The 17,310-nt window shown below is 41.1% G+C and overlaps 1 protein-coding gene across 1 annotated transcript in view; it reads right to left on the bottom strand.

Annotated features, from left to right (window-relative positions):
* Positions 1-17,310, bottom strand: part of GRIK1 (glutamate ionotropic receptor kainate type subunit 1) — a 276,806-nt gene that overhangs the window by 67,040 nt on the left and 192,456 nt on the right. The window contains exons 8-9 of the mRNA XM_061629481.1: positions 9,634-9,741; positions 293-406 (exon numbers count right to left, since the gene is read on the bottom strand). Of these exons, the coding sequence (XP_061485465.1) occupies positions 293-406; positions 9,634-9,741 (222 nt within the window). The remainder of the gene's footprint in view (positions 1-292; positions 407-9,633; positions 9,742-17,310) is intronic.

Here is a 17,310-nt window from a genome sequence, read left to right as displayed (position 1 = left end):
AATTATGAAAACATAGTGCTGTTTTACATATGAAATGGACTTAGGGAATTGCCTGTAAGGTGGTACAGGGTTGCTGCTCAACTGGTCTTGTGTGGTGGTACTGTTCAATTAATCCCACAGGATCAGTGCATGTCCTGCAGCCCTGAATCCTGTGATGCTGGCAACACCCTTCCCATATCGCCTCCATAGTGATGAACATAAAATCCTAATCATTAGGTAGTTGGTTAGTAAGGCAACATAAGTAAATCAAAGATAATCCATGAAGAAAGCAACAATGTGTGCCAAAACTTACCAAAATAGTGGTGACTATGAGTGTTCGGTTCGCCAGTGAATCAGTGATATTGGTAGATCTGTCTTTATTGCTGTCAGTCAAATTAAGGCCACTGTTTGAATTCCAAACCCCAATCTGCATAGAACAAATGAGATAAATGGCTGCCAATCTTCATTAATTGCGTTAAGAAAATGTCATTTCATACAAATGAATGTAAGTTACAGTTATGTTTACAGAAATTTATGTTAGATAGGACTGCACATTAGAGCAATAGAGTAGACTAAACACCAGTCATATGGGCCATTAAAGGAGTAGACCAGTTGCATTTTAAAGTAAGGCATTTACAATAAATTGTAAATTCCTTGCAAAGGAAAGTAAGGCATTTACAATAAATGGATTATTAATACAGTTAGTCACAGGAAACACATTGCTTACTCAAAAGCTGGCTGAGATGGGCTAGTTATAAGAGGGTGGCATTATATAGCTCTGTTTTAATGAGCCAGTTTCCATTGTGGAACACCTGGACTTAACTTTCTGCTATAAATGTCTGTTTCATGATTTTGTTTTGTAAACGAGAAGTGGAAACCTGAGAAAACCTTTCATTTCTGATACAACAGTTTGTAGAAAACACTGAAACAAGACTGTTATATTCATTGGCATTCCTCTTCTGCTATAAACCTGCTAAAGGCACAGTTTTATTTTAGTTACTTCATGACTATTGTATATGACAGAGTTAAATAAATGACCCACTCATGAGTGATAGTTCAGAAAACTGAAACAAAAGAGGCAGGGAAATCTGACACTGGTCTCCTTTCCAAACACAACAGCATTACGTAACAAGAGGTCTTTTATTTTATTTTTATTTATTAAATTAATATCTCGCCTTTCCTCCTAAAAAGCTGCTTTGGGTCTGTGCATGCAGATTTCTAATTTCAGTGGAATTTGAAATTCCATCTAGTTGCATGCATGCAAACTGCCAAGATAATTATAACATATTGTTGCGCGCCTCCCCCAATTTCCGAGCGGTGAGATTTCAGGGGTCCCTGCGCCCCTCCAGGGTTCGGTTTCCTTTGGGAAGAAGGTCAGCGGAGACTGTGGTGTCTTTATGAAATATGGTTTATTTATTTACACACATTCCAACCTGAGCTCAAGGATGGAGGGGGTTCAATGCATCAGCTGTCCAATACCCAACTCTTCCATCTGGGTTGCAGGAGGCACCCCAAAGGCCATGGTGCAGAGAGCCAGTCTCTCTCTGCCTTCCAGTTCCCAGCAATTCTCTAGACACACTCAAACTACAACTTCTGCGAGCTACCAGGAGTGGGGGGGGGAAGGCTCTCCTGTAGAGTTTAAATGACAAAAGGGGTCTTCCTGGCCCATTCTCTGTTGCTAGGCAACTGATCGGCCCATTATCTTACCTGGCCAATCTACTTGGTTAACAAAAGACTAATTTGACCAGCAGAGAGTTCCTCATTCCAAGGCACAAGATTCCAAATCAGAGGCTGGAAAAGTGACCCACAGGACTCATCCATCCCAACCCCCATGCTCATAACAATATTTATAAAATCAACTATGCATAAATTCCATTTTTCTTCCCTTTAAAATTTAATGGAATTGCAGGCAAAGAAAAATAGCAGGCAGTGGCTACACGTGAAACAACCAAGAATAGGGCCAAACTAGATGTAACATTAATTGCACAAATTCACATTTTTAAATTGTAAACAGGAGGTGGGGTGGTGGTAGAGAGCAGCATTAGGACTGCACGGGTGAGGAGGTGTTTAATCCTTCTCCTCTACTGCGGTCTCCGAGAAAATTGTCCTCAAGAAGCTGCTATTTGCATCATTGGCACGGAGACTTCCCTGTAATTACAAATAGCAGCTTCAGACTTTTTTGGCGGAAAGGGTTAGATTCTCCCTTCTCACCCCATAGTCTCAAATGATGCTTGGATCCTATGCATCTGGTATTTACATTACAAAAAGTGCATATCACTTGTATTCCTGCAATTGGCATCTACTTGAACAGATACTTTTAAAGGTCAGACTCACAGATGCAAAAACATGTTAAATGGGAGTGTGAACCATTAACTACCTGGTTGATTGGGTAACGCAAGAATATAGCCAATTAACTCTTATCAAGATTATTCCTGGTTTTGGAACAATTGGAAAATATATTGCAACAACTCAGACAGTAGCAGTGGAAGCCAAAATACAGAAATACTTCACAAAAATACATGGGATAAAAGAGAAAAGAGACTTGAAGATTATCCGGTTCAGTGACCTGCCATAAGGTTGGATCCCTCATGCATCAGTCGACAGTGCTGTAAGCTGACTGCAGGAACAGTAACGGTTCACTATGCCAGAGACACTTCTGCAAGCTAATGAAATAACTTGTATCTGGGCAGAATTACTAATGCTACGATAAGATAGTATACATAACTATTCTATAAACAAACTGGATATAAGTTATATAGACCAGCTTGGTGCCATTTATATTAGCACATACCTAATACATATCTGGATTCCTTGATGCTCTATCCAGTGAGATTAGAGAGATTGCTTTCTTTATAATATTGTATTTTAAGACTACCGGATAAGATGCACTCTGAATCTGCAACTTGCTGATCTTATGAACCATCGGAGATAATTCTAAATAGAACATTTTTTTAATAGTCTCACTAATAAACCACTTTTTGGCATTTTAAACTAGTATCAGGGTCTAAAAGAGTCAGATCTTCAGATCCAGGCCAATGAAGGATTTTTGTTGTTTCAACAACTCAAATAGCAGCAGAGAAAATAGCAACACACATATGTTTCACAGAAACACAGAAGCTCCCCTAATGATCCATCAGATTCTGTCAAGTCACCCTGATCCATAAGATCTGCTCCCATTCCACCAATATTCTGCCAGTATTCCATTAAGCTCTTCTCATGACCCACTAGATTTAATTCACCCTGGATGGGCTGTATTTTTGAAATCAGAAGCTAGCAAGCTACTACTTTCTATCAGCAGTCAGCACTGACCTTGGAGAGATAATTTCAGATGATTGCCTCTCTGAGTTTCAGACCCAACTTCATCCTTGGGTTGATTATCCCATGCATGTACAATTGCTCAGTGATGTTTAGTGGAATGTGTGATCTGCCTTGTTGAAAAGTATTGTATTTCAGGTGATAAGGAAGTGTTTTATACTTGTGTGGTATTTGAGCTGTTATAGCTATTTCAGGTATGCAAGTAATTTCAGGAAACTGCTATAGTATTGATGAAATAATAACAATTCAGGTTTTCAGTGGGTGAATACCTGCAGGTCATACCACTAGTATTCTTAGATAATTATTTTGTTTTTACTGCCTTCAGCCTGCTGCAATCTCATTCCTGTTTTGCTTTTCATGATTAAAGCTATATTCTTGAGAGTACTGTGCTCAAAAGTAATGACTTTTTTTTTTTAGTGTTCTGGGTCTGATTGCTAATATCATTGAAAAAATATTGCTGTCTCATGCTTCTGTGTATCTGGAATAGCACGGCTATGTTGTTATTTTCTTACGATATGGTTTCATCTATTCAGAGGGAATCAGTTCAGTGATACTTATTCCAAAATAAATGAAATGCTTGTATAATAATTTAGGTTTATCTGTGGGAAAAGGTATATTAATATTTTCACACTTTTTTCTGAGCAGTCTACGCAGTAAAGTCATAACTGTAAAGAACTATCGTGTATTGAGTCAAAACAATGGTCCATCTTGTCAGGTGCTATCAATCATTGTGCAGCATTTCTTAAATCTTAGGCAGAGCTTTTTCCCAGCAGTGCAACCTAAGATGTTGTGGCTGAAGATGGAATGGACTGAACCTGAGAAGTTGAACATGTATAACATGTGTGCTACTGCAGACCAATGCACCCACGTGTTTCCTAATGTACTTAAACTGAGCCTGGAATTGTTGACAATGAGAAATTGTAAAACATTCATACAAAAAAATTGAAACAACACAGTCACAAAATTTACAGAATACAATATATACACTGTACAATAGCACCAGAGGAATGGGAGTGCAGGTAAACCTCACAGTGATGAGAAAGGTTAGAAGGGCATTGAAGGCATGAGACCAAGGTACCACATCACTAGGGTGAATTCAGGAGGTTTACTGCAGTTTAGAGAGTGCAAAGCATATCAATGTAACAAATTGTTCCCAGACATATTTTTTAAAATTTATAGAATGAATTTAACATAACTTGAACTGCCTTAAATGAAAAGACCCCCCCCACAACAGATTTGTTATATCTGTCAGATTGTGACACATTATTTGATGAGAAAAATTGATATTTCTAAAAAAATGGCTACTTTACTGAATATGAAAACAAATTTATTAATTAGGCATTTTATTAGGTTACAATGAAAATGATAGGAAGCTTGAAACTAGTTCTGTACTCTTAACATCAGATACATTTTATAGATACACTTTAGACTCACTATTCAATAGAAAAAATTGTACTTTTGCAAAGGAATTCTTAAAATGCTAAGCACCTGGAAGGGATGTAAGTTAGGGTGGAATCCAAACCCCTAATCTGATGAAAGGTGGGGGAGAGGTTAGACTGGGTAGAGGTGCCCCTCTGTAGAGCTCAAAACAGCTCAGCTGCCTTCTACCTGCAGAGTCATGCTAGTGTCACTCCACTACAGCAAAGGATTGTGTTACACCTGCTAAGTACCATTGGTGAGATTCCCACCATCACTAGTCCACAGAAAATCCCAAAATGGGGCATTCAAGATGTCTAGAAGGAAGAACTGAGCTGGCTTTACTGCTGGATCCTGAGCTGGCCTCACTGCTGTCATTTATTGGCATCAGCTTCTGGGCCCAGTTGCTATGTCTGCTGCAGGCTGCTATAGCGTGGAGCAGCGTTTTGCCTGTTCCCAACTTCTATCACAGCAATGGATGTGGTGGTGGTTATGCTGCTCTGTCAAGCCACACTGAATGTGGGACCACTGACAGGAAATGACAGAAATTCTCCATCTCAGTCTATTTTACACTTTAAATATCAATTTCCTGCAACTGCTGAATGGCAATCTCTTCAGTTACATTGGTTAGTATCTGTTTATGCCCCATCAGCTTTGAGTACTTCAGTATCTCCTAAATTGTTAGAGGGACTTATTGGATCCTTTCAGAAAGCTAAACTGTCACTGTTGTTTATAAATTCTTAATGGTTCTTTGCAAAGTAGAAGTTCAGGAACTAAGAGATGTGTGGGATCATACAGCCTAAACAATTAAAAATTGTTTTCAATCTATACAGAATGTTTCCTTGATATGAAATTGAGGCTGATACAGCCAAAAGTAACATTTCAAGTAAATTGGGCCCTACAGTGTTGCATAGGAAGGCACTGTTTAATACAGATAGATGTTGGATATGTAATGCTGAAAATGCCTCATTGAGGCATATCAAGTGGGCTGGTCCAGTGATATATTCCTTTTGTCCTGAAGTTGTCTGTATCAGTTTTGTATTGGGGAAATCCTTGATATTTGTGGATATTTATGTACTTTTAAATTATATTCCTGTAGCATGGGGATTGATGGCAAGACAACAAAAGTGGACTTTGCGAGCCCTTATTGTCATTAAAAGACTTAGACTACATTTATTCACCATACATTTATTCCACTAATTTATTCCCACTACTGCCAGGGATGTGCATACAAGACAGGCATCTGCGCAATGTGTGGGAAGAAAGTGTTGGACACGAAAAACTACAAGCAAACTTCAGTTTAATTATATACTATGAGCTTTTTATTTACTAGCTTTGACTTTAAAAACAGTTGTTGACCATTACCAACATTGGAAAAATTATAAAAGATGAAAGACTCCTTCAGAATTTGCATGGACTTTTAGTTGTATTGTATTAGCTCTGATTTTAAACCTGGATAAATGGTCTAATTCATGCTCATGTAAGAGACTCTGGTGTACTGGTAACTTGATAAGGTCACAATCACCATTGGGATTTTTGATCTAGTGATATAAAGAGTGATCTGCTAGTGGCACTTAATGGTATAAATATAAAAATGTTAAATTTCAGCTCATTAGTGTTCTTTGTTTTGAACTTTCAAAATCTGAGGAAAACTCAAAAGACAGCAAATGAACTTTTTTGTTCATCCCACAATTACTCTGCTACATCAAGAATTAGAAGTTGCATTGGAGGATGTTGAGTCTACCAGCAGAGGGACTGATGAAATAAAATTGGCATAAAATGTTTTTTTTTAATCCAAGTTTATATGTAACTGTATAAAATAACGCACAGCTTGCGACACACCAGGCCAGCTATCAGGAGTTCTGGAAGTTTCCCGGTTATGACTTTTTATAATACTTCTTGTGTTCTTTTTTTTCTTGTACACCGCTTAGAGATATTTTTATATATTAAGCGGTATAGAAATAGTATAAATAAATAATAAATAAATATTATTCTTCCCCCCAAAACATCCTGGGAAGTATAGTTTGGTATGGGTGCTGAAAGCTGTTAGGAGACCCCTATTCTTCTCATAGAGGTACAATTCCCAGAATTCTCGGGGATGAGGCACTGACTGTTAAACCACTAACTATTACGCCACTCTTGCAACTGGAGCTCTGTGAGGGGAGCAGAGGTCTCCTAACAACTCTCAGCATCCTTCACAGACTACGCTTCCCAGTATTCTTTGGGGGAAGCCATGACTCTTTAAAGTGGCATAATAGTGGAATAAATGTATGGTGTGAATGTGTCCTTATACTTTGAGCCTGGAAGGATAAATACCCACACAGTATCACGTAATGGTCTGAGGACCTCACTGTCCTAACTACATTTGAACATAATTCAAAAAGACATCAATTCCACATGGATACCTATTTGGACATTTGGAGGGCTTATATTAACTTATATGTTTAATTTAAGATGGATGTACTGATGGTTATTGCATCCATAATGTGAGCTGATGGTGGATTATTATTATTATTATTATTCATATATTACTTCTTTTTTCTTATTTTTCTTTAGTAATTCTTCCTTTTCCATCTTTGTTAAATTTGCAAATAAAAACATTAATAAAAAAGAAGCCATACTACTGCCCAGCTGGGGAAAGGATTGCTCTCTTAACCCCCTACTGCTACTGTATATCAAAATATGTGATTTGTGAAAAATATTTGTGATTTATTGAGAATAACTGGTGAAATATCTACACATAGGACTGTACCCAAAAGTGGTTTAGTGCTAGTAGAACGCAAGTCCACTCCTGCAAGGTGAGGTGCCCAATAGTTGCCATTCTTTTTTACCTACTGCAGCCCCTTGTCCCTCCAAGAAGCTATTCTTGAGGTTTGGGGATCCTCCGCAACAGCACAGGACATGGGTGAGAGAGCTATAATGGGTAGAAAGGGTTGGCAAGAGTCAGGTGCCCAGCTATATGCAATTTCCATTAAGCCTCCTTTGGACAGGACCCCCAGATAATTAATCACATTCACAGCAAAGGTGCATCACTCCTGAGATGTATAAACTGCATTATTTAAGCCTATCACATCGGAAAAGCCATTACAGGGTACCAACATGGTAGAAATTCTATCCATGATGGGATATATGCTAAAACAAGCACACATATTTCCATAATATTAAAACTGACACTAATCTTCAAAACATGAAGAGGACAGCCTTAGAAAAATGGCGGTGCAGAGGGGGGGAATTACAATTGGTAAAAAATACAGTGATATTCATTATTGTTTAATTTTGTTTTTCCAATACTGCTGCAAAATATTATTATTGCAATCCAGCTGCCTTGTACTCATGTATAAATCTCACTGGGACTTCAGCTAAAAGCAGGATTGCAGCCAAAAGTGCTGACCCCCAGCCCACTCTGGTCAGCAGCAAAACTCCCAGTGACATTATTACTTGGGAATTGCACCTGCATGCAGTGGTTAATCAAAAATATTCTAGATAGCAAAGTAGATTCTAAGACAGACTTTAATTGTCTCTAAACTGCAATGTGAGATCATTTGTCTAAATCCCAAGGAAGAGTTTTTTTGAGACTCAACCTATAGGTTTCATACATCTTCTTGTCTGTATACAAACCTTCTTCCATACTTTATATAAATGATTAGTAACTTCACCAGCAGCCTTAATTTAGAAAAGAACACAAAACAACACAAAACAATTCTTCAGTAAAAATGAAAACAAATCTGTGCTGTGCTGTATATTCTTAGCATTTTTCTTTTAACAGTCTAATAATATAAATATTACAGAGCCAGTTATTGCAAGACTGAGATACTATTGTGTCTTACTGAACTTTCACCTACCTAAATGAGACATTTCCTTCAGTTAGAATAAATTCAGTGCCTCATCTCTTCTCTTTGCAGCCACAATAAAACATTGTGTGTATTTTTTGCTTGTGGATTAAAAATTTGGATTTCCTACACTGAGACTCAGAATCTTTCTTTTCTCTCCTGAAGTCCAGAAACAGATCAGTTCCACATAATATCAAGAGGTTTGGGACTTCTTAATTTGGCCTGCAACAGAACAACTTGACTGCGGTTGCACAACACATAGGTTTAGTAGCTTTGGGGCTGCTGTTGTAAAGCAGAATTAAGTTTTTTTTCTATTGAGTACTTTTATTTGTTTATTTAACTATTTATAAGCTGCACTTTACATTGAGTACATCAAGGTGGCTTACACATACAAAGGCATAATAAAATTTAAAAACAATTAAAACATCATTGAAAACAACAATAAAAACATCGATAATACTGTATTAGTTGGGGGGAAATCATGTTAAAAGGCTTGCCTAAATTGTTCAGTTTTCAAGACACACCTGAGAGAAGGGATGGTTATGTTGTTCTAGTTGAAAAAGAAAAGCTGGCTTCTCAAAGCATGTTATTAAGAAAGACAGGCTATTTATGTTTCATTTTGTGTAACAGAGGCTTTAGATAGCTCTATTGTTTATAAGTTTTTCAAGACTGTCTTGATAAAATATTACTGTGCCTGACCTTTTCACTTGGGTGTGATGTCTATTTGCAATCTCCTACTAAATTGGGTTGGAGAATTGCCTGTGCAACACATGATTCCTCATGCTTCTTGCACTTTTCAACTACCCACTTTCATTTGCTTCTAACAAGTGGGTAGGCTTCAGGATAATGCTGTCAATTGGCACAATCCACTAGGAAGGGTTCTTGCACAAACTCCATTGAAATGGATGGGGGATGCTACACAAGAAGAAAATACTCTTACCCACCTCACATTCATTCCAATGGGATTTGTACAGCATAAGTCGATGGTGCCCAAAATGTGTTCATTGTCCCTTTTTTGCCTTTGAATATATAAAATCTTGCTGTCTATACTGTCTGGCTCACAGCATGAACACAGTAGTACCAAACTGGTTACCTTGTCTGTTCCTTCCTCCTTGAGGCTAATAATGTCCAAATCAAAATCCTTTCTTAAGCCGTCTGTTTTGTTGAAAGTAATTCGTCCTGTCAAACCATCCCAACGAGCCTAGAGAAAGAGACATAAAGAGAAAGATTAGTTTAATGTTTAGCCTCAACTTTTCAAACCCATCAAAAATAATTGCATCATAATCTCTCTTTCCTGGTAGAATTACTTTTGAAAACAGTCCAAACAAAACAATCTTCTTTGGTTGATTTTATGTTTTTATTTTGCTCAGTGCTAATGCTATATAATAATAGTGATATAATAATGACAGAGAACTATATGTGCACAGGACTTGGGGAGAACCCCCATGGTAGATTATTCATTCAAACATTCAAACAAAAAACTTGATTCATAGAGTTGCAAGGAGTTTTGAGCTGTCATTTATTGTACTGTCAACCCAACCTTTGCAACCAACCTGACTGGGTCAGGACTGCTAAAATGAACAAAGAAAGATGCCATCTGTAACAGCCATTGACACAATTTATAACAAGAAGAAACAATTTATAACAACAAGAAGGAATTTATAACTGTTAACCACATTTGGTTGGGACACGTGTACAGTATCTAATGGCAACTGCACAGTACTTCTCTGCTTTCAGGGAATAAGCCCATCTGGAACATGAATGACTGGAAATTTGGTGGAAACAGTGTACTAAGGAATTTGTTTTTCACTGTGACCCCTGGCTCTATTCCAGAAGACAAGCTACTGCCTGTCTGGTAAAACTGGCCCAAACTCAACACATTTTAACCAAAACACAAGGGAGCCAAGTGTGAGTAATTGGGATAGTCTACTCAGGAGAGCAGAGTGCCCATGTAAGGTACCAAAGAGTGCAAGGAGTCGAGACCAGAGCTTTTTCAGAAATTACATTTTATTGAGGATTAAACTGGAGGCAGATACCTGTACTGAGCTCTGGCATAAATATTGCCCTTGGTATAGGGGAGGGCAAATGGGAGAGAGTTGTGAAAAATGAATGCCATGAGGAGTTGTAAAAAGGGGGTAGAGGGGAACCTAGGAGTGGAGTTTTGTGGAGAACTGATTTTGTTTATTTAAACCAATTCTGCCCCAACTTTCCAACAAACGTGGCCTTCAGGGTGACTTACCCGCGCCCCCCCACGCTATAAAAACAATTACAAACTCAATAAACAAATTAGATAGCACTTAAAGCAATTAAAACAATTCAACACTGATTAACCAAAGAAGTCAAAGAATAATATAAGATCTAAGATTTAAACCAGCAAAACAGCAACATAAAGAGCAGTAAAAATCACTAACAATCAAACCTCAAGTAAACAAGTCAAACTTGGTGCCTAAAACCACAAAGAAGATGCCAGGCAAATATACCCAAGGAGGGAGTTCCATAAATGGAGTGCAATCACACCCCTTCTCTGTTCTCTGCTTGCACAGCACACTAACAAAAGTGGTAGCATGGCACATATTTAATAGGTTTCTTTTTTCTTTAACTGGAGTAGTGGCATAAAATCCACAACCAACATTTTTGCAGCCTTCTGTTTCCACACCAGTAGTTCCCACTTACATTAATACTCCTAATTCCTAACCAGGTGCAGTAAGCAACGTAGCACAGGCCGAGAGGCAGAAGGGTGAGGCACAGGGAGCTCAGTGCAGTGGGGGCACAGTGGCGGAGCCAGTCTGCATTGAGCTCCCCCCCCTCCACCTCTCAGGAACTGACAGCGATGCTCAGCTCTGGGAAGGCAGGCCTGCCTGACCGGCTGACAGTTATTGTCCCTTCGACTCACTTACTATGAATAATTGCATCACTGCACCCCTTACCATATGGTCCCGGAATGGGTTACAACAATAACGTGCAATTATAAGACAAACAAAAGTTACAACCATAAAATAAAAAATAAAAAAATTGGGTGCTACACAGTTCCACTAGCATGAGGACTTTTAGCTGTGCAATGGAACTTCCTCTCCCTCTCCTCCCTGTGCATGCCCTATGCACCCCCTAAATCTGTTCCATGGGTTCCCCAGCTCTCCAGAGCAGATTTACCAGGTGTGCAGGGTGTGCATGGGGAGAGGAGAAGGATAGCAAGTTTCACTGTGCAACCAAAAGTCCCTGCACTAGTGTAACGGTGTACTGTAGTTGGACACCACCCAATTAAAAACAGTTCAATATATTAAACAATTAAAAACGATTCCATATATAAAAACAGTTAAAAATACTTCCAGTACAGATGCAAACATTACCAAACACTTCCTGCATCCAAATTGGCCTTAAGCTAGTTCCTAGTAAATTCCGCTGTATGCTAGAATAAAAAATCAAATAGATTTTCAAGCACAGCAGGTCTTTATCATCTTTATTTAGCTGCTCCTTGTTGAAATGGTTTAAAAATGTCAGAAAGGCTGATGAAATAATAGTGCTACCTCATCAGTGTCTGCTTTACAGTTCTAAAATTACAAGTTCTTCTAGCTATATATTTTTTTTTTCTTCATGAGATGTATTGTATATGGCCATCTACAATGAGCCTAGTTGGTGTACACAAAAGTGACAGATGTGTGATTAAGTTTCCCTTTTCTTGTTTATCTGGACTCTAGGACTGAATCTACTGAAATGAATACTATCATGTACACAGCAATATCATCATCACATGGCAGCTAAAACTTCTATGTTACGTTTGCAGTTTGTCTTCAGTGCTAAGGAAAATAGGGTGGTATTTTTAAGAGATCTGTAGTGATTTAAGACTCACAGAATAGGCTCTTCAAAAGTGTAAATGGTGGCTAGCATACAAACTCCCACTGAAAAGCTATTCTTCTGATGATTCAGGTGAGAACTATCCATTTTCAGTTAACTGGACATTTGTCACTTGGGTCTCAGAAAATATCCACAAATTTCCCAGTGACTTATAATAATAATAATAATAATTTAATTTTTAGGCCGCCTATCTGGCCGAAGCCACTCTAGGCGGCGTACATATTAAATTCAATAAAATACAAAATACAGTAAATACAATAAAAACAATAAAATACAAATAATCATCAGTGACAGAATAGCAGCAATTGTAATACATAGCAGCGGGGATTGAGTATATAATTAGCCCATCCCGATAGTCTCAAAGGCCTGACCAAACAGCCAAGTTTTTAATGCTCGGCGGAAGGTATCCAGGGAAGGGGCATGTCGAAGATCGAATGGGAGGGAATTCCAGAGAGTGGGGGCCGCCACCGAAAAAGCCCTCTCTCTAGTCCCCACCAACCTAACTACTTTTGTTGGTGGGATTGAGAGAAGGCCCTGCATGGCGGATCTTGTCTGGCGGCATAGTTGATGACGCTGGAGGGGCTCCTTCAGATAAACCGGGCCGAAACCAACACCTTGAATTGGGCCCGGAAAACTACTTGAAGCCAGTGTAGATTAAATAATACTGGTGTAATATGATCACGGCAACAGCTGTTTGTAAGTAAATGAGGTGCCGCATTCTGTACCAGTTGAAGTTTCCGGACCGTTTTCAAGGGTAACCCCACGTAGAGCGCATTGCAGTAGTCTAATCGAGAGGTGACCAGGGCATGTACTACCAGTGGGAGCTGATGAACAGGGAGGTAGGGTTGCAGCCTGCGTATGAGGTGTAGTTGGTACCAGGCTGCCCAGCTCACTGCCGAAATCTGAGCCTCTATGGACAGCCTGGAATCAAGAACAATTCCCAGGCTGCGGACCTGGTCCTTCAGGGGCAATTGTACCCCATTAAACCTCAGGTCAACAGAACCCAGCCTACCCCTGTCTCCCACAACCAGTACCTCGGTCTTGTCAGGATTTAGCTTCAGCCTATTCCTTCCCATCCATCCACTCACGGATTCCAGGCACTTGGACCTGGTCTCCACAGCCAACTCTGGTGAAGACTTAAACGTGAGATAGAGCTGTGTGTCATCCGCATATTGGTGACACCGCAGCCCAAATCTCCTGATGATAGATCCCAGAGGCTTCATGTAGATGTTAAATAGCATGGGAGAGAGGATAGAACCCTGTGGCACTCCACAAGTGAGGGGCCAAGGGTCTGAAACCTCATCTCCCAATGCTACCTGTTGGTGCCTGTCAGAGAGAAAGGAACGGAACCACTGTAAAACAGTGCCTCCAATTCCCAGTCCTTCCAGGCGATCCATCAGGATACCGTGGTCAACGGTATCAAAAGCCGCTGAAAGATCTAGGAGGACAAGAAAGGTGAATTCTCCCCTATCTAATACCCTCCTCATATCATCCACCAGAGCGACCAAGGCTGTTTCAGTTCCATATCCAGTCCTGAAACCCGATTGGTATGGATCCAGATAATCCATTTCATCCAAGTGTGCTGACAATTGGTTAGCCACCACTCGCTCAATGATCTTGCCCAAAAATGGTAAATTCGAAACAGGGCGGAAGTTGTTCAGAACTTGGGGATCCAAGGAGGACTTCTTTAAGATAGGTTTTATAATTGCCTCCTTGAGGGCCAGTGGCATCACACCCTCCACTAAGGATGCGTTTACTACCGCCCTAATCCCTTCGCCCAGTTTCTCCTTGCAATTCACAAGGAGCCATGATGGGCATGGATCAATCAGACAAGTGGTAGGCTTCACAGATGAAAGCACCTTGTCCACTTCCTCAGAAGGGAGAGGCCGAAACCGATCCCACTGGACCGGATTGCAAATGGTCAACTCTGGTTCATTCACTGCATCCACGGCGTACGGAATCGAGCTCCTTAGGTGTTCAATTTTATCAGCAAAGTGTTTTGCCAATTTGTCACAGGAGGTCTTAGAATGTTCCAGGGGTACCTGAGCAACTGGACTGACCAGGCTTCGGACCACCTGGAACAACCTCCTGGGACAACACTCTGCGGATGCAATAGAGGCAGCAAAGAAATCCTTCTTTGCTGCCTTCACTGCCACCTGGTAGGCAGCTACTGCTGCTCTGACCTGTGTCCAAGCACCTTCGGAGCGAGATTTCCGCCACTGGCGTTCTAGTCGTCTCACCTCCCGCCTCAGATTGCGCAACCGTGGTGTATACCATGGCGCTATTTGAGTTCTGTTCAGGGGGAGAGGACGTTTCGGGGCAACTCGGTCCAATGCCCTGGTGATCCCCTCATTCCACTCCATCACCAGGGTTTCGACCGAGCGACCTTCAGCAGGTTCCAATTCCCCAAGCGCAGTCAGGAATCCATCAGGATCCATCAAGCACCTGGGGCGGACCATTCTAATAGGTCCTTTGCCCCTGCGGAGGGTGTGTGGCAACGAGAAATCTATATTCACCAGATAGTGATCTGACCATGACACAGGGGTATAAGAAATAGCCCCCACTTTCAGAACACTTCCCTCCTCTCCCAGGACAAATACAAGGTCGAGAGCATGACCGGCTACGTGGGTGGGCTCAGTATTATTAAGGTGCAGTTCCCAGGAAGCCATGGTTTCCAGGAAATCCCGAGGGGCTCCAACGAGAGTGGTCTCAGCATGCACGTTGAAGTCCCCGAGAATTAATAGCTCTGGGGACAACACTCGTACATCCGAGATCACCTCGAGCACCTCGGCCAGGGAGTCTGCTGTGTTGCGGGGCGGGCGGTACACAAGCAGAATCCCTAAACTGCCCTTCGGGCCCAACCTCCAATACATGCAATCAACAAACTTGGTCCTCGGGAGGGGAGGTCTGGTAAAAACCAAAGATTCCCAATAGATGACTGCCACTCCCCCTCCCCGCCTTCCCACCCTCGGCTGCTGGGCGCAGCGGAAACCCGGCGGACACATGGCCTCAAGAATGGGGGCTGAGGCCTCGTCCAGCCAAGTTTCCGTAACGCACACCAGGTCTGCGCATTCATCCAAAATCATATCATGGATGATAGATCTTTTTGTGACACAGACCTGGCATTACACAACAACAGTCGAAGGTCGGTAGGAATCCTGCGTCTCCCAGTTGTCTTCTGGATTTGGGCAGACCTGGAACAAGGGATGGATATTATACATCTATCTCTTGTTCCTCTAGACTGACATGGTCTGCCCCCAGCATCAACCCAGCGTCTGCCGCCCAATCTTGATATAGCTTGGCCCCCCTCCCTCTCTGTCATAACCCCCCCGGATCTACACATGCCCCTAACCCTGTCCGCTTAATGGACAGGCCACACACCCTAAACAATATACAAAACGGAGGCCTACCTCCGTAATACACGCTGACAACAATCAGCTAATCCCTCAATTAATGGGAGGGTACATCCAACTGCAACAACACTACTAAAATATAAGAGTTATAACCGCTACACCTTAATACATTCCCACATACAATTCTTGTCACACACATCTCACATTCCACACCTTACACACACCATACACACACACACTCATCCAAATTAAATCAACACAACAACCACAGTCCGAGACTGTGCACGTAAATAAAAATAAAATAAGAATAATAAAAATATAAATACAAAAAACTGATATACACAATATACACATACCCACTCATCCAAATCAAACCAACATAACAAACATAGTCCCGCACTCTGTGCGCGTAGGCGCCAACTCTGGATCTCTCTCCTTCTCACGAAAAACGCTACCTCCGAAGGATCCAGATGGCGATGATAACAGAAAAGAACGTCTTTTCAATAGGGATTAAAAACCCTCCTCCATAGCAAGCCTCGTCTGCAGGAGGTGCTGTCCTTCACAACGTTCTCCTGCCGCCGCCGTCGCCGCCAGCCGGGCCGTAATGACAGCCTGGTCTCCTCCAGCGATGCTCTCACCACCGCCAGGCCAGGATGTCTCCTCCAGCGATGCTCTCACCACCGCCAGGCCAGGATGTCTCCGGCAGGACCCCATACTCAGCCACTCCATGCGGCGCTCTCTCGCCGCCGCCACTCCACGCCAGCTGCCCCGAGCAGCGCCCAGAGCCTAACCAGCCTATCAGCTCTCCTGTTGGGCTATAAGACTTACACTTTTTAACTCACACCCTCCATAAGCAGTACAGTGTTTGCACATTTGTATTTACAAGATATAATAATTCAACCTATCAAATGGATTGCTCCAAAATAATTGCGTTAAAGGTTGTATCCTTCCTTACTTGAGCAGAAACCTCAGTCACATCTTAATTTAGATTAATTTTTCATTGTGAACGGGACATTATGTCTCGAGGGCCTATGTTCAGCTACCTTTAGGGAAAAAGTCAGTCTAGGAAAAGTGTATACACCATCCCTATTATGCTTCAAGAGTGGGATGAGGGTTTATTTAGTTGTGAATATTCCGAGCCAGCAGCAAAGGCATACAGTGTATGTACTTTCAGGAAAATATTTTTCCTAATTTCTTAGGTTACAAAGGGTGCCTGAATATGCTGAGAAAGGATGTCTCAAGTCACAATTAGAAGGAATGCTGTGCCAGAGAAACTAGCAAACGATGTCCAACTGGTGGTGGTTGATCTATGATGATGATGAATATTCCTATACTACCTTTCACATCAGTCACAAGGTAGTGAACAGCAACTTTAAAAATGTAGCATCAACATATTAAAATTACAATATATAAAATACAGCTGAAACACAGGAGATCCCCCAAACTATGGCCTCACTTGTTCAAAAAGAGTGTAACCCCATCTAGAGCAGGCCACATACCAATCAGCCAGTCAGAGGACCCACCCACCAACACATCTTAGTCTTGTGTAAGCTTCAGTTCATTAT

The sequence above is a fragment of the Rhineura floridana genome, chromosome 5 (assembly GCF_030035675.1).
Source record: "Rhineura floridana isolate rRhiFlo1 chromosome 5, rRhiFlo1.hap2, whole genome shotgun sequence".
NCBI classification, from domain to species: Eukaryota; Metazoa; Chordata; class Lepidosauria; order Squamata; family Rhineuridae; genus Rhineura; species Rhineura floridana.
This window is presented reverse-complemented; position numbering and strand designations above follow the sequence as displayed.